The sequence below is a fragment of the Lasioglossum baleicum genome, chromosome 1, assembly GCF_051020765.1.
Source record: "Lasioglossum baleicum chromosome 1, iyLasBale1, whole genome shotgun sequence".
NCBI classification, from domain to species: domain Eukaryota; kingdom Metazoa; phylum Arthropoda; class Insecta; order Hymenoptera; family Halictidae; genus Lasioglossum; species Lasioglossum baleicum.
Genome location: NC_134929.1, coordinates 6,466,861 through 6,491,040, shown reverse-complemented (window position 1 = coordinate 6,491,040; position 24,180 = coordinate 6,466,861). Strand labels below are relative to the sequence as shown.

The 24,180-nt window shown below is 39.4% G+C and overlaps 1 protein-coding gene across 4 annotated transcripts in view; it reads left to right on the top strand.

The window, feature by feature from the left end:
• Nucleotides 1-24,180, top strand: part of Phlpp (PH domain leucine-rich repeat protein phosphatase) — a 189,151-nt gene that overhangs the window by 140,555 nt on the left and 24,416 nt on the right. For all 4 annotated transcript variants that reach the window (XM_076427016.1, XM_076427010.1, XM_076427002.1 and 1 more), the window contains one exon: nucleotides 2,907-3,142. In XM_076427016.1, the coding sequence (XP_076283131.1) occupies nucleotides 2,907-3,142 (236 nt within the window). The remainder of the gene's footprint in view (nucleotides 1-2,906; nucleotides 3,143-24,180) is intronic.

Below are 24,180 nucleotides of genomic sequence, written 5' to 3'. Positions count from 1 at the left end.
AGTTGAGTGATTCTAAGAGTTTTCGACCGGTAAAGGCGCCGCTATGTTATGTACTCAGCATCGTGATGTCGATAACGTCTAGCGGCTTCGCTCGTTGGACGATGTGTGAGTACTGAGCCTATATAAAAAATGAGGGTATAAAATGAGCTTTGTTAACGCGGGAGAATTATATTACGTTACTATAAGGAATGTGCAAATTGAAATAATAAAATAGATATTATAACTGAAACGGACAATGTTCGTTTTTTGACAAAAAATTACAAAACAATTGTCCCCAAATGGTTTCGCGCAAACGAACGTGCTTTGCAGCGTGCAATTGTTTTCGTACAAACAAATCAAAACAATTATTAATTTTCTCCCAAGCGAATGTGCGGAACGCGGAGGTCCCACAAGGGTTGCACGTAAAATACGGATATTGTTCTGTGGTACATGTGAAAATGATAATGAATATATATGTCGAGTGTGCACATTTCTGATTAAACTGCGTCGTCGGATTTATTGCACCGTACATTTGCAGTTCATGCTAGTGAATATTGCAATTTTGATTTCGAGGCGCAGACGATTCAATGACACAACAATCTATCCAGATTGCGATTTAACATGAAAATAATTAATAAAACAAGGACTTATCCGGAGAATATTCATCTACAGTAAAGTCGCGATATAAGCCGATTCCTCGGTTCTGTAATGTGACATAGATAGTAACTTCGCGACTTTACTGTACTATGGATGTTATTATCTTATGGCCCATTTTACGAAATTAAAGCAATTTAGAAAAGCTGTAGTGGGATAAGGTGATCTTTCAACAAGTTTTAAGTTGGTACCCCTACCACAGGGGTAGTTATAGGATGAACACGGTTTAACGAATTATTCCTTCTGTTCTGCTTACCAAAAAATTATGAAAAAATTCCTGAACCGTCTCTCTGGTAGCACACACGACTGAGTATTTTATGTATGTAAGTACATATTGTGCTACAGATACTGTATTATACTACTTAAGAAAATAAAATATTAGTGACTTATTATTTGGTAAATAAGGGATGACAATATAAAGATATGTTATACATACAAATTATGAATGATTATTTTAACTTTTTAACAAAGTGTCCATACTTCGATGAGCGGTAGTGTACATAATTCAGAGTTATAGAATTTTCGATGACGCGACGACGCGACGTATTAAATCCAAACATTTCTCGAGCCATCCTGTGTTGGGATAAAGTTTGAAAAACGCCACTACAGAGAATCGTGACAATTCAATAATGTCCGCTAATGCACTCGTTCGTACGGCTGGGCAAATACATTCTTCTATCTCCCGTGTTGGTAGCGCTACAACCACGGACTGTCGAAAAAATTCCTGCGAGCCGAACAGCGCCGGTTGATCAGTTACTGTCAAACTCTCGAAAGGTGAATTCCAGTGGATCTAGAACGGTCGAATTTTCCTCTCTGGTCCGTTGCAGCCGTACCATCTAATAACACAGAGAACTATACGGGCGCGAGTGCCACCTGTCCATTGATATTCGCGAAAGCAACGACCGGGTTTTAAATCCAGCCGCGTTCATTCGACGGGGACGGGAACGCGGCGGCGGCTAACAGGCCGCAGTTTGACAACGGGCGCTTGTCAGCGTAATCGAATTTCCCCGACAGTTTTCGTGGAAACATCGATGTAAAGCGGAATTTATTTCACCGCGGGGCACCGTGACGATCGTCGGAATTATAGAATCGCGGGACATCCCAAAGGACATCCTCGTTGGAATAAACATGCACTGCGGGCGCAGCAAGAATTGAAATGCGAATCCCGCCGAGACGATCTGTAAATCTTAATACATACCCGCTCGCAGCCGGAATGAACGATCATCGTGGAAAATCGATGCTCGGGAATAGGGCGAGGTAATTCGAGAAAGAGGCCTACGGTTTTCTAGTAAATCTATGCAAAAAATTTAATATTTATATTATTTCTACATTCTATGTATATCATTAGACTGCGGATTTTATGCATTCATGACAAAAATCGGTATGTAGTAGCGACTTAAAACAATGGATAGATTAAAAAATTTGAAGAAGATCAATATATTAGTTGCAGCTTATGGACATTATGGAGTCCATATTATGGAGTTACGATCGTGTAAACTGGTAGCAATTTTTCGGGTTCGCAGAGGTGATCCCTTCATTCTTTTCAGGAGTGTATTTAATGCAATAAAAATCATTTTGTTAATCATTCTTTTCTTGTCCCGTAGCAGTTGATACAATGTTCGAAAGCATTTTTAACTCTCGGAGACGGACTCGCCCCATTTTCGGGGCAAGTGCGTAGTAGTTGATACTTTGTACAATATCCTATCAAAAATGATATTTTTCAAGCAGAATTAGAATTCTACATAATACTAATTCATCAGTAATAACTGTGGCAAGAGTTTGATAACAAGAACGTTCAGTTTTTACATACCAGACTGAAAATACATCAGTTTAAAGTCCAACCTTGCAAAGTGTGCCATCATCTTGTCTGCGTCTCATTGAGTCAATCTATGGTCTGTTTATACATATATTCACAGGAGATATGTTTTACATAGATACTGCACAGGATTTCTACGCAAGCATGATTTTAACACGAGAAATTATGGTAAAGATAGCACACGCGTGCTATCTTTTTGTCTGAGAGTGTAGTGTTAAAGGACGGTTTTGTTCTGAATTGTGAGGCAAGCTTGCACAGCCCTGTCGTAGGGCAAGAGGTTAATAGGAGGGTTTTATGCGACTCTCACAAGAAACCAAGCCAACCATACTTATTCCACAGATGAATGATCACATGGTTACGAGGATAGGGTGCTAGCAGTAACTCGTAAACGTCATAACAAACGAGTCAAACAATGTTCACGGTCGCAGTCGCTTCGAATCAATCATTCTGATTTCAGCCTGTCCAGACTCGAGACCGGAGTGGATGGAACTTGGGGGCGGCGGGGGCGCGGTCTGTTATGCGCCATCACGACTAGGTAAACTGGTGCTGCGTATCACTGGATTTCCAAGGGTCACTCAGCAGAGTCATCAAACTCAGCAACAAGAGGATAGTCACCATCGTGAAACCAGACACTTATACCTCGGCTTTCACCACCCTTGGGACCGAGATCTGTGGAAAAGTTGGATTAAACAGGTAAGTCGGAACAAATCCAGATACAATAGGAACTTCGTTTTCAGCTTGGAATACACGGCACCCTCTTTCTTTCTTTCTTTCTTGTTTCACAAGGAAAAAACGAAAATTAGATTTATCGCGCTGCTACAAGGAAAGATGTAATTCTCTGGAAAGTTCCAAGTGGACGGACGCGTCCTCCTTTCGGAAATGTAATATTCCTTATATTGCTTCGTTTTCATTTTTATCGTGTTGCGATATTAATTGCTCCTGTAAACGGCGAACAATACGGCTAATCGCAATTTCGGAATTTTCGAAACGTTACGTCTACAGCATTTTCTTTCGAAAAAAATGATAGAGGAAAATTTATACTGTGTTTTGCAAGCAATATAATGGTGTCTGTAGTTTTTTCTACGTTCCTCCGGAGAATTTATAATTTTCCAAACTTTCAATTTGATCTATAGATTGTTTGAATTATCGATCGTATGATTGTTAAATGAATAATATGTTAGTGTTTCAACTTGATCACAGCGTCAGAAGGAATGGATATACGTTGTTCATTGTATATTCATGAAGTCGCATAGAAATTATTCAAGCAAAGTACGCCATTAAAATGAGCGAATCAGTAAAAATTTTAATGGCTGCTATTAGGAACTTTAAGCAACGGCACTTATTAATTCTAATTCAGAAACAAGTGGCGCAATTCGGCCAAAATACGAAGGGTTTAATAGCTGAACGCATTTAGCCAGATGAAGAGGGAGGATTAAACGAGTTGCCAATTTCAATTAAGAGCACGATAACAAAGAAACCGCTGCCTCACCTTTCTCCGAAGAAAATCTATTCACCCACGGTCAATTTAATTTTCAATCTAATTTTTAACGCTCGCTACCCCTGGGGAATACTGGTCTCCCCTCGCCCGCCGTCTCGGAAACGAAAATTGCCCGTTGTGCAAGCAGTTTAGAAAAATCTTTAAGTAAAAGCGAACAAACTCGTGTTTGCTGACCCGAGACAATTTAAATAACTCTCGCTCTTCGTAGCAATTTTATTATTATAAAAATTAATTTTCTTATCATATGAATATATCGAGAGGTTCGAAACAGAATATAATTATACGACATGAAAGCCAAAACAGAAATTCATGCGACTGAGATGCAATTCGTACATTTTATGGAATTAAAAATACAACTTTCGGTTTATGTTTTAATTCAAAATAGTTCAAAGTTATTTTACAAACCAAATCAAGACGAAAATCAAGAATTACAATTTTGTTTTCACGTTCATTCGAAAAATAAAATGATGCAATTTTTGTTTGAAATGTCTTTGGCAGCGTTCGAAGAGCGAACAGAATTTTTTTCAAGAAAGGAGTATAATGATCTGGAAATTGAAAAAGAAAAACCGTCAAGTGGATAAGTACCTACGGCTAAGGGCCAGCTGATTAACGAATTAAAAAAAGGGAGGAGCTCATTATATCCCAAGGAAAATTGGATCTATCGTTGCACCAAGAGCACGGGTCTCGAGGTTAGCTTTCAAACCGAGGAGAACTAGATGAAAAAGTAGGTAAACGAGTCAAAAGGAGAGACTTCCATCAAGGGTCCAAGAAGTCGGAATCAATCTTCGGGAAGCAGTACTCAATGTTTGCCAGACAATCGCAGGCGACTTAAACTTTAAGCCTCCGCGACTGAAAGCAATTCCCGGGAAGTTGGCTTGGCAACTCCTGAAAGAATGAGCGATCCTTATCCTTCACGACGCGGCAGCCCGTTTGAATTTTGCATGACATCCTGGCAATGAGCGTTCGTACGAACCCGCGAAACCGGATGAACCCACACGGAGGATCAGCTTGTAATATTCAGTAAGTGCGAAAGATGCGGTTACGAGAGATGTGTGGTTTCGTCGAGTTGTTGGGATTGGGAGAGAACGAGACAAAGTACGCTGGATAGGGCTCCAAGGCTCAGCTGTTTCAAAATGACATGTTGAGACCACTATAACGTGATTCTGCGCTTCTGCATTAGGTGGAGATCTGTGAAAAGAATGGACCATGCAAAGTTATTTCACGGTGAAACATTTGTTTTATCACATCGTATAGTAAAGTAAAGTGCCCAAATATGGTATAGTCGCCTATTATGGCACTACCTAGAAGTCGCACTCTAGTGAGAAAATCCTCAAACAATAATTTACCATGGTACTCAACAGTGTGCAGTGCAATCGCACCATTCTATAGATTTTTGTGGTTAGATTTTCGATTGTATCTTTTTGAAAGGAACTATAGTTCTCACGCAAGTCAATCGTTCTCTGAAAAAATAACTTTAAAGTTTCGTAAACTATTTCATTCCATCTCAGTTTAGAACCTTCGCTAGTTTTGAACATGTACTAGCTGAATCAAGTTGGAGCCACTGAAACGTACTGATTACTATTAACCCGACGCGACGAGGCTTGGCTAGATCGCTTTTCAACCAAAAAACCTTTCTTCCCACTTGTCCTCTTCCTCTTTGTTCTTCCCAACGCACACCGGCGAGTTTTGCTACTCCGCAGAATGAATCCACGTTTTTTCCTCTCCATTTGGTCGCACAAACGGACCGGGATGCTGTTGATAACGTTATAAATTAACAATCTGATCGGATTGCAGCAACTCGTGACACGCGACACCCTTAATATCCCAGCAAATGCACAATAACACCTTTTTGACATGAATATTGGATTTCGATGCCGATATTTATGGTTAGTCGAATTTAATCCGCGATTTTCTCTGCTCGCGTGGTTGGAATACGAAACTCATTTTACGTCGCTGATTTCGATTTTGTGCAAGAAATCCTTTCGAGTCCTTGTGCATCGTCGTTTATTCTCGACGATAATGGGCTCGTGCAACACCGATCATCATAGTGAGCTATCCCTATCTAAATCTTCGTCTTCATGGAAACGAAGCTACATTTCGAAACATTTGAACAAAATACAATAGAAACCACTGGTTGCAAAGTCATTGAAAGGAAAGCAGGTTTGCAATGAACAATAAGTAATCTGATTTGTTTGTTCGAGGCAGTATGGTAATAAAGTTGAGCCGGGTCGCAGCGATAATATTTCAAGAGCGAGACGATTAAACGAAAAGCCACGACAGACGTATTAGCGAGTATTTCTGCGCGCAGAAGCAGTAGGGGTTGCAGGGTGCGACGTTTTCTCAGCAAATACGAGGGGCTAATGAACCGCGGATAAAGACGCACTCGTGGTTTCCCTGTACCGAAAGTTCCTGCGTCCCTTTCTCTTACGATCCACCGGTTGTTCAATATCTCGCCCTCGTTTTCCGGTCTCGAAAGGTGCTTGATTGTCTTCCCTAGCGCAGGCTAAGAGCTTCATCACGACGAAATGAGGAACTGGGCTCTTGCAATATTGCTCTAGAATTTTCCAAACCGCTCCTCGTCTTCTCCTTCGGCTCTGTTGTTTCAGAGAGAAACGCTAACTTGCTGTAGAGCTGGCACAATGGGATACAAGAAACCAATCTATTCGATATTACTCTAGGACTTACACGCGCAGATAGAAAAAATACGTTAGTAAACAGAATTTAACACCTAGATTTTCATTGAAAAATTAGTGATTTTCAAACTGTTGCGACTTACAAGGGAATGTTGTCGAACCCGTAAATTCAAAAGAAAATGAAACCCTATTCTTCGTGTCACTTCTCGCATTAAAGGGGTGAAATGAACCCTTGATAACGACAATAAATGATTTGTGACAAAGAGTGCAGCAACTCTAGAATACTGCGAAAATATAATTTCAAATATGCCTAAACGCGTTCCGGGACATAGCTCGGTCGCTTTTCAAGTCCACAATTCTCAAGACGCAACCAGACTTCATCGGTCCAGATTTAATAAAGTCACCTTACCGCCAAGGGTAGCAACCTCGGGCCAGATAGATCGATCCCGATGGAAAATCGTTATCTACTCTCTAGAGAGAGAGAGGGTAGAGGGTAGAGGTCGTTGGAAGCGAAGCCTAGAAAACCACGATAGCTACCGAGTGGATCCGCGACGTTCATTCACCAGGCCGATATTTGTTTGAACGCGGGTCCAGTGGTCTGACTTATGGGATTATATCCTTCCTGTATCGGGAGACCATCGACCCAACCGAGTCCGCTTACCCCGTCTTGCATCCCTTAAAAGGATACCGTCGATTCCTGGCTGAATTCTCGCCGAACGTCGATCCTGCCGGGAATAAAGAAGCTCCTCCGCGGGTTCAATAAGCAGGACGCTCTAGAATTCAATCGGCATCGTCTGCCCAATATTTCATATTTCCCGATATTAGCGGCATGAAACTCGACGAGTAGTTTCCGCGTCCAGGGCTAGGAACTTCGGGAGCAATAACGGCAGCCGATCGATGATTAGAACAGGGGCTGGAAAATATAGCATTGACCACCACCGCGGTGGCACGGCGGAAATCTTCGTGACAGACGAATAGACGCAGTTGTTAGCATTCGATATTTACGTTTTTACAAACGTAAAGCTTGTCGAACGGACCGGCAACTTTGTTTCTAATGGTTTGTAGGCAAGCAGCCTGCAGCAGGTAAACGAATCCGTTTCGTGAGTGGACGCGTAAACTCGGATGGAGCACAAAAATTCTGCGTAGACACAGCTCTTTACAATTTAATACAAAGACTCGTAGGATCCACCGGATAGGTCAATTTAATAATCAAAGCTCGATCTTTACTTCCACGTCAGATTGAGGACTTGGAACAACATACCAAATACATCATAATTTATAGGACAAAAGTACAAATTTTGATTCCGGTAAAGTAAAGAGCAGCCAAAATGTCCTTTGCATTCATATTCCATAGCTAATATATCAGTTCAATATTAAAAATTATTGTTTGGTTCAAGACGCGTTGTCCTATCGGTTTAAAACTCCCTAATCATATGAAATTGAAATACAAATAATTATTGACAATGACAAAAACCTTTTATTCTAGAAGTTACAAAGCAATTGTAACGTCGAAGAGATCTTGAGAAACTTTCGCGCTGCTAATGCGGATAATTTGAATTGATATTGGCTTCGGAGACGCGATTCTGCATTTTAATTACGTTTCGTCGTCGGTCGCAGTGTTATAACAATTTTAAACAAGCTGTATTCGCCGGAGTTAAATAACGGCGTGTCGTTTCAATGATGCTTCGAAATTTGAGCCGGCTGGATATAATTAATTCTCTGACAAATATTCAATATTTAAACTGTCACTGTGAAATATTATCCGTTACTTGAACACAGAGAGGTACCGAAATTCGTGCGACTGACAGATACCGGACATGCTTAACCAGTAATTGAAGCTTTCATATTTGATTAGATTGTAATTTTCTTTTGTTAGAAAAGTTGTGATACTTTATAATTACATTTTCAAGTAAAGAAAGTAAAACCTTTTCTCTCTGCTTTGTTTTTCCTTGTTCCGTTTGATAAATGCAAATTCAGTTAGTGATCCGCGTACTCAATTCCATTTCAAGAATAATTTTCATTCCGTAGAACACGAGAAGCAATTTTGCGAATAAAATCGTGAACAAACGGACAATGAATATTTATGGTTGAAACAGATGAGGGAAATTGTTCGAAATCAAAGGACTGCATGGTTTATCAATTTTCTAATATTCCCGTTTTATCGCGGTTATCCGAAATTAATAAATTATGACACAATTTCGGTTGAGCAGATGCGTAAATCGAATTGATCACGGTGAATTAGCGGCCGCAACACCCAGCCAGGCTAGCCTCAACACAGGCAAGAGCTGCGGCGCCGTTATTGGCGCCACGATTCGATTATGTTGCATCAAAACGCAGCGGACGCACGTGCCTGCCCTCATTTGCGACACAGCCTTCTGATTCACTGGTCTGTCTGGGATTGACTGGCTTAATTAAATTATCTTCTATCGCTTCCCATTTGTCCGATTCTCCGCGCCTTGTCGCCGCTTCCTTTCACCCGCCATTCAATGCTTTTTCCCTATGCCATTATTCTTGATTCGTGATTACTATTAAATCGGCCGTGTTGCGGATTAATGCTATGCCATTAGAACTGCTTTACACACTTGTCACGTAATATAATAACTGTGGCAAGAGTTTGATACCAAGAACGTTAAGTTTTTACATACCAGACTGTAAATACATCACTTTAAAGTCCAACTTCGCAAAAACTAGGGCGATTTAGCGAAAATAACTTTCGTTAATGTAGACAATAGCACTGTACACGTGCACAGAAAGAGCAGAATTTTCTTCTCCGGATTTGTATGGCTCTATAAAGTGTTGGACAATATTGCCGTGGGGGGTAGATCGAACTCAGTTTACACGAACGCGCGTTACGTCGGGGATTCTACGGTAAATGAGATACAGGGAGATAAACAGCGAGCGGTGCAGGTGTAATTGCAAGTAGTTGACGTTTTTTAGTCGTGTAATGCCGGTCGACGGACATTTCCGTGGGCCGCCGCCGCGCCGCCGATGAAATTATTGAGAGGACATAAAAGTCCGAGAGTAAAACAGATCGCAAAAGCATGAAATTGCTTGCGCACGACCCACGGTATCGCAATAACCGTCGACAAAGTATCAATCGGACGAGAGATGTCCGGCAAACGCAACCGGTGATTTGGTGAAACGCCAGCTGTTATCGCGAGCGTTGTGTACATATAGAGCAATTGATTGCGTTTGGATTATGCACCGCGTTGTTGCGCCCCTGGAAAATTGCACGTTTTCATTCGAATGAGATCGGCGGACGCCATTGTGGACCACCTCCGACGCATGGTGGCTCCCAAAAATATGCAAACCGCGGGAAATTGGTCGGATTAAAGCGTCAAGTATAACACTCGATTGTGCCCGTTGTTGTTCCACACTGTTGGGCGAATTGTATTTTCAACAATCGACGGCAGGAAAATATTTTGTAAAGGCAGATTATGTGTAAATATATTATTTATTTGTTTGTCGTTTATCCACATGATTTACAGTTAACTATAACATCGTTGGCATACAAGGCTGTTGGGGTTTCGTGTAGAATGTAGAACAACTGATCTGCTATACTTAACGAACTTTATTATTGACCGCATGTGCTCTACACAAATGTTCGAATTCAAAACATGGAAAGATTAGAAATAATATTCGATTAAAATATGAAAATGCGAAACATGAGAAGATTGAAAATTGTACTTAATGAAAACCCCATGGTCCAATAAGGGACTGAATTTATTCTAATGAATGGAACGACGATGTAATATAAGTACTATAAAAGGAAGAGTCTGAGAGAGCACACCGTGAGTGGGAGCGTATGATCAAGCTCAATATAAATTCGGAATTTTTAATACGCGATCTGAAGGAGTAATTCAGTGAAAGGAGCAGCCGAAGACGTTTAATACACGTCGAAAATCGAAAGGAGATTTCCTATGCTGCAGGGGTAAATCCAGCCATAACGCCGAAAAGATCGACGATTGAGAGGAGAGGAGGCGATAGTTGATGCGGCTGATTCGAAGGATAAGAGGAGCCGAGGCAGGGGCAAGATCCTGGCAGGGCGGGAAATGACGGGAGGAATTCGGAATGATGCAAACATTGGCCTAAAGGCACAGTCTGAATATGAAATCACGATGAACAAACTTTAATATCCAAATGTAGATCACGCGAAAGGGGAACGCTAGGTATTGGCGACAGACGAGGAAAAGATAAGGAAACGGTCGGGAAATGCCTTTTATTCTCCGTTGAGCAATACGCGAGCATTCTGCGTTATTGGTTCTCTGGTTCTCTGGCGCTCTACTAGTTATTCATGATGCGCCGATCAATCTTTTGTTTTCTCGGCGAACGGGAATACCTACCGATAACACGAGTCTTTTAGCGTCCGGTCTGCTGCATCGTATTATTATCTTCCTTCTAGCAAAGGAATTCTTGCAGATTCTTCGAACCTCTTCGAGTGGAATTAAGACAACGGATTGTGGTTGATTGATTCTTTTAATTTCTGCCAGAATTGCGGTAACGTCAAGACATCATAAAAACTTCTTTTATTATTTTTCATTTGTATTGCTTCACATACCCCGGAACATACAAGAATATACTAGAATGTACCAGAATGTAATACCAGAGTCCAGAGACTTGTGTTCCCACTCTACTTTCCCCTTCCACGACGCTGGTCCCCACCCCCACGCTTACGCTGCGGCCCGGTCACGTGACGCGTTCCAGTAATGACGGAGCGAGGGTAACTGCTTCTCCCTTCAGTTCGTGCTCCCTCCCCTCTTACATCAAACTCTTGCATCAAAAATTCAAAAGTAGTCTACTTCGTTTAGGGAAAGAATGGGTTCCGGATAGATTGTTGAAACTGCTCGGCTGTTCTACGCAAAATAGTTTACCACGTACCACTCTGCTACAATGTAGATAAGTTTACAACTTCTACTTTGTGTTTTTTTACGTGATCCACGGTTGGCAAATTTAGTCGTGCGGTTACCTATCTCACGAGAGTATCTTACGTACTCGATTTCATAGACTCCGTTGATAAACAGCTTTGCATACGATATTAATTTATCCTTGCTTGCTTCGATACCGCATGCACGCGACAACAGAGAACGTTCCTTCAAATAAGGCTAACCCACGGAAATATGATTGCGAAGAAAATTCGATTGCACGTAATACGTCGCGTGTAAACAGACATTATTCCGGAGTTCTTTATACTCGCACGAATCCACCATTTTATAGTTATTATAGTACTGCGAACATTTTTTTATCACATCATATGTATACCCAAATGGTGCAGCGCATAATTTTCGTAACAATATTCCCGATAAAACGGTTCCAACCTATTTCGAACGGAATAAAGATCACTGCGAAACAGTACGCTCTTGCAGTATTTATATAAATATAGAGAATGTATGGGGATGGCTTTCCAGACAAGTTTACGCAGATGGTAAGCAGTATGAAAATCGTGCGGACCTTATCTATACTGTATAAAGACAGCATGATCCACAATTCAACAATCGTACTTACATTCCATTTATGATTCGCTTCCACGTCGAATTTTTGAAATAATATCTCGTAGATTTAAGCGTGTTGTTAGGATAAGCATGGGCTGAGCATTTGCCGTTGTAGGTTGCCGGAGTCGGCTGCCGAGTGCTCGCGCGTGTATTTACATTGTAGCGCGGCCGAGACGTTTGATCGGCTGCGACAAACAAAATCGGCTCTCTTTTAGAATGCGTGCACGTGGACGGAGTGACTCTGCGGAGTGGGGAAAATGCGAGGCAAGGCCCTCGATGGCAGTGATGCCAGAGCTGTGGTACTAAACCATACCCCCACCATAGCCTACTATTGTCCCTACGTTGTTTTCCAACGCGGTTTCCAAGGTGGTTGTTAAACGAATTTTGTTGTTCTTTGGTTACAATTTAATCTTATTGTATACATATACATTCTAATATATCAAATATTATTAAAATAAAGAACAAGAAATTTGTTTATTTCGCATTACTCAAAAATTTCGTAAGGAAAACAAATTTGGATTATTCGAGGGGCTATTCAAGTGAACAGCACTGTATTTTTTAAAAAATTTGTTAAATCAGAGAACAAAAGAAGAATGGTTGAAGTTCTGTATTAAACGATATTATATTACAATTATATATTAAAACAATATACAATATAATTACATAATATAGCATACAGTATACCTAATAATATTAGGTTGGCCGCTATGCATGCAATGTCAAAAATCCTGTTGACAGAAATAGTTTGTCAACGACGGCAATAAGGTTCAAACTAAAAGAAACAATAAAATTATTATTGTTATACGAAAAATAGAATATTGATTCCGATTACATTGTCGAGCAGTTCGAAATAAAACTGCAAATATACACACCGAGGAAACTGGTAAAATGGCGGCTTGTGTGTCGCCGGTAAATGTAAATGCATCTCATTCCGGAAACTATTCGAGCACAGGTGCCTGGTTGAACCGTTCGACATTAACGATATTAGATATGCCGGGTGTAACATGAATTATGGAGAGAAATTTATCCCTTTGCTACCATTGAACGACTCTGATGGTTTCAAGTATCGACGCTGCGGAACACGTTATAGCTTATGAACACTAATTACGTCAATGTGGGGCGAATTAACGTCAGACGTTCACCGAACTGCCGTCAAACATGTAACTATCCGGAATCTATAGTAACAAAGAAACATCTTCGCATCTTTATCACACAATAAAACAAAAATTTGAGCTTGGAAGTCAAGGTCAAGGACACTTTTCCCTGGAATAATCGAAGATTTCTTTACACCCTGCACTTTATGGAATTTCTGAAAAATTCTATGGATCAGAGTTTGACGTGCCACTTGTAGATCTTATTGTCAGTGGCACTCGAAGCGAATGAAAATAAGAAAGAGACCGATAAAATTAGCAAGTGTCCGATAGCTAGTTCCCGGCCGTGTAAAATTCTAAGCAAGTTCTCGTGTCCTGAGAAATTTAATGGCTGCATTACACCCGAGATTCGGAGACGTTAGGACTTTTAAGGGTGTCGAGTGTGCAACGTTTCCGGAGCGGGTTCAGGGGTGTGGCGGGATGAGTGTGCAAGGGAGGAAGTTGTAAGCAGTAACTTTCGCGAAGTGCCTTTCAGCGATTAAGAAGAAACTTTCGCGATTTACAGTGAATTTCGCAGGGAGCCGCAGACTTCGACGATCCAATCGAAGATTTACGACTGAAATCGCCATTTGAACTTTATATCTTTTCGAACAACTTCGGAATTGGAAGGGCTTATAAGTATCGGGGGCCCTGGCGAACAACGGTTATCGACGCCGGTTCCCTTTACATTTAATTGCGCCGACGATATAGAATTCCGATTGTTCCGAATTAGCCAAATTGTTTCTTGCTAGACCCCGAATTTTTCATTGTCAGTGCACCACGAGCTAGCTAGTTTGCGAAAAGGAATACATATATTGTTCTTTTTATTTTTGTTAATCATTTGAATTATTTAAAGATAACCTGACCATATTCTTATATTTCCATAATGCTTCATGTTTCATACATTCATTCTTCCCGTAAATCCGTGAGATGCATTTCTTTCTGCAAACTAAAACAATTAGAAATTTAGTTTTCCTCTTAATATTCTAAATTACTGAAAAATAACGGATACTCTCGATGCTTCCATTGTTTTATGCTAAAATTCATTCTTGCCATTTCATGCATTTGAGATATGGTATAACATATTGAATTAGTAAAATATTTACAATAAATTAGCAGAAAACTTTTTAGAGAGAATGGTTATACAAAGAAAGATATTTTAACATTAATGTACAATATTTATTTAATAAATTTGCTGAAAGATTCACTATTCTACACAGTGTGCAGCCAAGGAACATAGCTATTCTACGTCCGTAGCGAAGTTAATTCGCTTTATGTGTTCGAGGAATCTTACTTCTAATTTTACGTTCCATAAACTAACAATACACGTAACGTTTATAGTTTACTACGTAGCATGAAGCACACGTGTGTCGCATGTACACGACATCCCTTGGAATTGGGACAGGCTATAGCTCTTTTTAAGTGAAAATGAGGAAAATAAATGGAAGAAAATGTGGCATGGTTTAATGAGATCTGCATTCCTCTCTATGTTTTCGTCTTTTTTCGACTGCGGAAATGCAACCACGTAATTGCAATATTTCTTTCAAGCGAATTCGTAGGCAGTCACTTTTTATCACTGTTTAGTCTATAGTAGCTATTTGATTATTTTAGGCAGGAAAAATTAGCAGAGAAACACTACTTTTCCTTGTTAAACGATACTTTAAAGAAAATACAATTTTTTTTACAAGGGACCTTTTTACATTTCTGACCTTGTGTGATCTTGAAGATCATTATTATCTTGAGAGACAAGATCTTGAAGATTATTATTATTATGCTATTATTTCAATAAGTGTAAAATAAAAGATCTGTTACCGGTGATTGTGACCGGTGGTAGTAGGTTCAGTGTTTTTGATCGTGATGCCCAGTCAGATTTATTTATTCAACCACAGGCAATGATCCCATTGTAACCAAGCCATAAAATTGTCGTGACTGCATAATTGCAGTTCTCGCGGCGCATCTCGACTAGCGGGCTGGCGCAAAACGAGGAAATGCCACGCCGCTAAATATTTAATCTGGTTTTTACGCGTGGTCGCGTATGAATCTATGCGAGAATCACGTTCTTGCATCCGCGGAGCGTGTAGACGTTGAACGAGGTGTCGCGGTGCAAAAAGTCGGTACTTCAGTTTTGCCCTAATTTTCGCTCGTGTTCTAGGAAGGACTCGGGTCAGCAGGAATGAAATGAAACTGTATTAGTCGCGCGGAAACCTGGGAATTGGATTGCATTTTTGGATATTTATCGGCGGTCAAGTTCCAACTTGCTAGCGAGCATTCAATAATGCATGTCGCTATGCTACGCTAATGCTTAACCCGAGTCAGGCTCGCGATGAAGATCTTGACAAAGCCTAACAAAGACGAATGTTAGGTCTTCCTTTTTCGATGAAATAAAATTTGATTAGTTTGTAATCAATATTTAAGACATTTTTGGGAATAAATACACTTTTTAATCGCTGTGACTGCAAGGAAAATATTACGTTATGTAGATAAAAAAATGGCATTACATATTTTTCAGTACATAATACATATTACTGCTTATGTCAAAACGAGTTGAACAGCCTGGTATATGTACTATGCCCTTGACGCGACCTTGAGAGTAAGGTCTTAGCAGTAAGGCAGGAGCTTGAGTCGTTGATGTTGTCAAGATATTGATCTCTCGAAAGAAATATCGACAACTGAATATAATACTTACTGTTAAGGTCATGTCAAGGTGATAGCATACTAGGCCGTTGAAATCGCCTCGACATAAGCAGGTCTAATTATACATATATAACAACAGCTCAATATTTCATAATGACCTCCGATCTAATTTAATCAGAAATTGTCAAATTAGGGCAACAGACTAATCTAGTTGAGCGATTCCAGCGTCCATTTTGCGACTGCATTATAATAATTGCGACTCGATTAATCGATGAAATTGAATTACTACGGTAAATTTGAAATATGGTTGCTTTTACGTTTGCACGCGCGGATTGAATATTAGATCGAGAATCTGGATTGTTCGGACGAGCGATTGTGTTAACAATTGTAAACGCAACTATATACGAGGAGCGAAGTCTACAATATATCAATCCTCGTTCCGTTTTAAATTCTCCGCAATTGTGTGTTTTACTTTGGCCGTACACGCCACCATACGTTATCACAGTGCCAGATAATCAGCATCGAGATTAATTTTCGGAAAATTCTCGAACACAGTTGAACACGCTTGTCGCTAACAGCTGTCCGAGTTTAGTGTGGCCGAACACATGGACTTCGGTTTTGGCACCGCACCGCCAAATTCCCAGCGCGCGGCGTGGAACGCAATGAATACGATTAATTAATGATGCAATGACACAGGAGGTGCGGACGCTCGTAGTTTCTGCGTTTCTATATCCCGCTGGACGCGTACGCGAACAGTTCTCGGTCAACCATTGATTGTTGCCCAACTTGTCAGATTTGTTTATTTCATATTTTACCATGAAAAATCCCGGTTATTCGAAATCGTACATTTTCCACGGTGATTATCGCGTCTTTCATGATACAATCTCTTTCAATCTTTTACAATTACAAGCATTTTTAGTTTCTGGAATTTCGAGGGCGAATCGCACTAATGTTTTTTGTTTTAATTATTCCATGAAGCTGAAACTAACATATTGATGTCCTTAAATATTTTTAGCACGCCACTGCTTTAAATTACATGTACCGATTTTTGTTATAAATGCATAAAATCCGTAGTCTACTAATTATATTAAATATAGCTCTCAAACTTTGTCGTAATTTATATTTGTAGAACTTATATCGATCTTTAACTAAAAAATAAGAAATTAAACAAATAAGGGAAGTACCAAATACATAATAAAACCCCGTTTCTTTTAAATTTGTCTTCCTCTGATTTCGAGTCACACTCGACAAAGGAGCGCAAAGGGTTAATAATTGCAATTATACTAACTTAAATTTCACCAATCCTCTACAGATCTTTTTGTTGGGGTGGACCGCGGAAGAATTCCATATTTTGCGAATTAGCTTTTCGAATTAGCCGTCCTAATCAGGTAACGATGATACGCCGCTTGATTGGACGTTTCTTGCAGCAACACGCCAAACAGGACTTTGTATTCTCACGATCGCGTCGCGCGATCACGGACCACAATGTGTCACGGGAATTCGTTACCAGGATATTGATTTCGGTTCCGGCAGCGATCCTGATCGAGTGCCGGCCGGCCGGGTTTCCACTGTGGCCTACGCGAACGTGACTTCACCCGAAATAGGAGATCATGATTCGGATAAATTCATTGCTAAATATTCAGCGATCGCTGATACAAATAGTAGCGGCGTGTGTGTCATCGGAATGCTTTGAATAATTCAATAGGCACGCCAGGTATTTTCCCGCTTTCCTTGTTCGTGTCGAAGTGTCCGGCGAAGCTTCGTTCCTAAGCGGGAAAATAGTTCGCGTTTCACGTCGGATTTCCATACATTTGTTACGTTTTCGGAAAGGACATTATGAGATTAATATTTACTCTTCACGGGAATATTATCGTTGCGGATCGTCATGCAAAATAAGAATTGTCTTAACTGCTGTACGAAGACATTTCTGACCACATACGACACACAGTCATAATAATAACATTCTCATTCAAATTCTTACGTCAATCAATTCTTTTTTAGGGTAAACTTTACTTTACCGGACCCAAAATTTGTGCCTTTCTCCTATAAATTTTGATGTATTTCGTATGTAATCCAGTAGATTTGTACCCCGGGCGGCTGCAGATCGAAGTTTCGATCCTGTAAGATCAATGGTTCAGGAGTTAAGCTTTAAATAATTACATTACATTTAATCACATTAAGCTTACTTGATTCAGAATTTCATTAAAACATAACGTAATACCTATGAGGAGAGTGCAATAAATTAATCTGTACAACTATCGAAAATATTAACAAAGAATGAATTTATGTTTGATCTCTGTACATTTCGTTAATTAACAAACATTAAATCTAGCCAATTTCTTGAAACATACAAAATTAATTAATCGAATGACCCTTATGAGATTGATGCAACTAAACAAATAGATGAAAAAGAAAGTTTGTCTCATATTCGGAGGAATCTGAATTTATACGATGAGAAATCTGAAGCGTAATGGGGTGAGGGAATTAGAAACCACTTTGTTCATCGAAAACGAATGAAAAGCCCGTAAAAATACTTAACTCGTTCCACCTGATTTCCCAAGGTTCTCCAGTGTTGCTGGAGACTGTTTCAGGAGGAAAAACGAGGGGGTGGAAAAAGTTGCGCAAGGACGAGCACGATAATAATGCTCACATTAAGGGAAATCTCGCCCTCGCCGCCATGTACTCGGTATTTCGTCGAAACTTTTACGAATTCTCTGTTACGCTTTTACACGCGTGGTCCACCCTCCCATGTTCATCAAGCCTAGATTTTCATTTGTAATTGCTACAAAATGTTCTTAAGACGGCCGACGCAGTTGTTTCGTTGATGAGAAAAGTTTTATTCGGCATTTCGTACGGACGTGTTGCTCGAAATATTTTCCATTATTCTGGATTATCATGAACACTACTGCTTTTTTGTACATTATCGGTGCCATTACGAAGTAACGTTGTCGATTTTAACAACAATGCATGCATTGTTCATATATGAACCTTTATCATTTTTAAAATCAGAATTGTTAAAAGTCACTCTATGATAAAATAATAATAAAGTATTTGTAAATCGTCGAAGAGCGATAATAGCGTGACTGATATAATGGGTGGATTTTGACAACAATTTCAAACTATTATAAATTCATGCAACATAATTATATGATTGCATGTGCTATTATTTAATATTCTTAAATGATTATTTAAATCCAAAATGCAGCGTGTACTTAAAAAAAACATTTCAGTATTAGGGAATCTATGTTTACATTAAAGAAGGTAAAGATATAATGTACATATATTAGAAAATGTACTTCTGCTAAAGAAAATATGAAGTTCGGTGAAACTTGAGTATTTAAAAATTGGACCTCTACGTTCAGGAAAAGTATGTTATTTATTATTAAATCAACATTGGATCGGGATAATTTTGCCTGCGATGGCTGGCGCCATCTACGGTTGGTGAAGAAAACGAGAAGAACCTTGCCGATGTTGCGTCGTAAAAACAGCTATCTGTAGAAAGTTGAAATAAGGGATGTTATAACAAAGACTTCTACAAACATTAATGTTATATAACAAAATAATTATTGTACCTACCTTGATTATTACAGAATGTTCACATAATACTATCTGGAGAAATTTTTAGTCTCTCATTTCCCTCAGTGGTAGAAAGAATAATTTTCCAATATTAATTGAGAAATGTCTTTACTGCAAAATATGTATGTATGTACATACAAAGAGAATACAGTGGTTCTCTATCGTGTATTTACTTCTTACGTTCCGATACAGTAATGAAAATTCATGCTCTCCAACATCATAATGTAGTAAGACTGACTGTATATCTCGTCTGATGTTCCGTGTAATTTTCTTCGATTCTCCGCAGAGTTCTAACTCTTGCAAACTTACGTTTCACATATTTTTTCCCGCTGTTGGAACTTTTAGAAAAGCATTGCCTGTTTCCTGCAATTTCATACCACATCTTTCTCGCGTCCCACGGGAGTTAGAATCCGCTTGATCCCGAGCATGCAATGTTTTACGGATTCAACTGTTAGAGCAAACAAAACCGAACAACATGCTAGTTTTGCATGGACAGAAAAAGAACAACTTGTGCATATTTTTGCGCCATAAAAAAGATATTCACGTTTGAAATTTTCCAGTTTTTCTATACCAATACGATTGTGGGCTTGCGGTGATGAGTAGACTGCGGATCTTCGTGCAATGTTTAAACAAAATTTCTTCCGCGCGTGGTATTGGAAAAACCACAATTTTCTTGAAATTGTGCAAGTTTAACGAATTTTCTCAAGGTTAAAAAACGTTCGTACCACAATCTCCCTATTTCTCTCATATTCTGTCAAGTTTCAGCTGTACTTAAAAAAAATTTCAGAACTCTATCTCATTTCTATCGGAAGTTCTTTGATTTTGTCTCCGATTTGGACAAAGGCAGTACACAAATAATGATTTTTTGAAAAAACAAAAATGGTTACATTGATTCAAATTCGCAGTTTCGGCGTTGCCATAAAATAGTGGAATGATTCCAACGATCCTATCGGTCGACGAAAGACGAAAGTATAAAAACACTTGTGCCAGCAGAAGTTGATTTTCGTTTGACGGTGCGTGTCGGGTGGCAGCAGCAGGAAAAACTTGTCTGGGTACGGGCACGGAGATTGTAATAAACGGGCGCAACGTAGTTGCGTATTGCTTGTTCTGGTACTTGTTCGAACAACTGTAGATTGGATCGACACGCTTCACTCAGCATGAAATGCAAACGGGAGAATATAAAACAACGGTCAGATGCGATATGTTTCGAGCGATGAAAAAAATCGAAAGGGAAAATACGAGCCGTGCCGCGCGCGAGGCAACTGCCGGTTGTAAAAAGCATTGCTTCGAAGATTTGAATGCCGGATCGAGTTTGAAGTGATTGCTTTATGGCGAGATGCTCCGTCCGCGGAAGTCAGAGAAATACATAGGTACATATCGCTCCGGGAAATACGAGATTGCGTTGTTTAGAAACGACGTTGAAACGATCGTTCGCTTTTAATCGCTTTTAGGGCTACAGTTTAAGATGGGTTCCGAACCACCTTTGGCACCACAGTTTTATATGGCACATGGAATATTTCCAGAAGAGCCGGCGCGACGGGGTGACTAAATGATTTCTATTAGTGAGTGGGTCGTTTATAGCCACCAAACCTGCGAAATGCAGGTTTATTAAATTTAATATTATTGAGGGGAGTAATATTCAATTATTATGAGAATAATTAATTTTATGGAAAATTTAATATTATTGAGGAGCAATATTGAATTATTATGAAAATAATTAATTTCATAGAAAATTTAATATTATTGAGGAGTATTGGATTTTATTATGAAAATAATTAATTCTACAGAAAATTTAATATTTTATTCATTTTGCATTTTGAGATGGGGCGCTTTAGGGCGATATGGAAACTAAAATATTTGCTTGCATAAGATCGCTCTATAAATGGGTTCGCTCACGAGGAGTGTCTCGATCTATTGTAGCCGACCGTGTCTAATATGTATAAGTCTAAATCTCACGTTTTGTCTGCTCGAGACCGAACAGAATTACATAGTGCTAGTCACCAGTACACTTAACGACAACGCTATGGATCTTTATGCATTCATAAAAGTATCGATCATAAAAGTGTAAGAATAAAATTTAAAATTTGCATAAACATCCACGGTCTACTAATGATGATCGAACAGGCAGCGACGCGTGCGACAAAATAGATCCTGAACAACGTTACGTGAGATAGGAGCAGTTCCGAAAAAATACGGTTTGTATACAAAGAAAAAAGTTCTCAGCAGCAACGAGCGAGATAAGACCTTGCTGTGAAACGCTATCTCGCATATCACCGGTAATTTACGGGATAAGTAAACCGAGGCGACGCCGCGACGGGGAGGAGGATAGAGGAACAGAGCGAGCCAGAAATATAGTAGCGCCCGCGAAAATATAGGAAGTGTCCTGGGGATACGACGCGAACTTGGATTCGAAGAGGGTTTGGAGCCGACGAGAAGTCTTATCGAAGTGGTTCGCAAGGGGATGGAAAGAGTTGCCGCCTCGTGAAAGGATTGTCGCCTTGAGAACGTACATATGCAAGGAAGCTCACTTGCCGCGCAGATATTTGATACACACGCGTTTCGAGCACAGCCGCTGATATATTTGAATATTCCGATAAACATTCTACCACCTCCTTCGACGGTTATACACGAATTTTAGCACCGTTCCAGAGAGATCTATCGATCGGCGATCGTTCGTTCAGCGCGTCTTCCGGAGAACTGGCGATTCATATTATGTATCTAGACGATTCTAGACTGCGGATTTTTATTGCAAAATCTAAATGAAAACAGGAGGCAAACTTCATAATTTTAGTAAGCTGCAACTGCTACATTGATATATTCTTCAATTCTTTTAATATTATATTGGTTTTGGGGCACTTTTGACCTCCTTATCCGGCTATAACCAATTTCTAAAATATATTCGAGAGAAGTCGTTGTAGAATTGCATTGCGTTTAATTGTTTCAAAGATACTGCGAAAGTGAGAATATTATTCATTCAGATTCAGATGAACCTCTGGCTTGTAACTTATTTTGCTCGACTAACGTCAGCAATGAAACGGGAAGAAGTGAGATTCGCAATCTTTTGATCTCATAACTACGAAAGAACGGTTTTAAAAAGGAATGGGAGAAAAATTAGCGGTTACCGCTGCCATCCTAATAACCCCGCCGAGCATTCTAAAAATGAAACGTAAATTGCAGCACTTTAGTGAATCATCCGGTACATTTTTTCGGACCTGGCGGAAAGATACGGCGAAAAAAAACTAGTACATTTGCATGCTATTCATAATGAATATTCATTCTAATCTGCATGGCTCCGTGTAGCAGCCACATTATTCCGACAGGCTTGCAGGTCTTTTGATTTTGACACTTTCTTTTAAAAAGAATACGAAATTACGAGCCCGACAGGATGAAACAGTTCGCGAATCCTATGAAATTCTATTAGGGTTGATAAAATCGTGGAGAGGTTATCGATTCGTTCTTGCAATACTCATCCACCATTCATGCTTTGGTGTCGACGATATGATCTGCTCTCCGCCAGAAACACGTTTCAATATTTATGCCGTGATTAAATTATTTTTCAGCGCAAACTTATCCAATGAATTTTACGAGTCGACAGGCGAAAAAAAAGACGTAAACTTCCACAGACATTTTAAGTGACTTCTCGAACATGAAAAACTCTTGTCAGATCATTTCTCGATAAACTCGATGTTTACCATAACAGCCCCCCCCCCTTCGATTGAAATTTGTCCGCAACTTTTTTACGGCTAACATAAATCATTTCTTTCCCGATCGATCGACCATCGACCAAGGTCTATTGATAGTGATCTCATGATTTCAATGAAAGATAATGTTACGATCAGTCTCTATTCTGATAATTTGGTTTTACATTCTTCATAGAGTTAGTAGAAAAGATATTTTTTTTAAGTTGGTTTATAACTAGGGTAAACTGTACAATGATTGGCAACCTAAGCCAAAATCGTAGTGAAAATGTGTTTATCTTTTTTTGAAATATTTAAACGAGCTTAACATGCTATTATTATAAGCTAATAGAGATTTTTCAGCAGAATCAAACAGTTTTACGAGTCATAAATCTTTTATTATAAAATATATTCAGTTGAATAACAATCGTAAGACAAATAGTGCAGTCATTGGGCACATTTGGTACAGTTATTGACAGAACATGTATCAGTTATTGGCACTGAAGAACTGAATGGGAATTATTAACTTAACACATTACCGACCGGTGATTATTGCATAATTTTGATAAATCTATGGTACATGGCTAAACACTTTTTAATGGAACCTTCAATGGCAACAGCAATTTTCATTGTGAACTAACAAGTCACCCTCAATAACGTCATCTAATAGTTTCATTTAAGATTGTAATGTAAAAGAAAATTTCTATGCTTTCTTTTGGTACAGCACAATTATTGAAAATCCTATTAATAGGCTTCCGGTAGGTAAAGTGTTAATAAAGAAAACTAATGAAAATAGTTCGTACTGCATGTAGGCTTAAATTCTGCATGATGTATAATTTACGTGAGAACTATTATCACCAGCTTATTATGGATTCGATGATTGTTTCGTAAGCTTTAAATGGTTCGAGGCAGTTTGAGGATATTGTGACTGCAACATCTATGAAAATTGTAAATGCACGAATGGCATAATTTTAATAATAACAACCGTAGTATTAACAGAGATGAATTTTCATGTAATTCCGACTTTCGCATTCGTCTCTCTTTCTCTCTCTGCATATTTATACCCAAATGGAATGCTATCCGATGAAAACCTT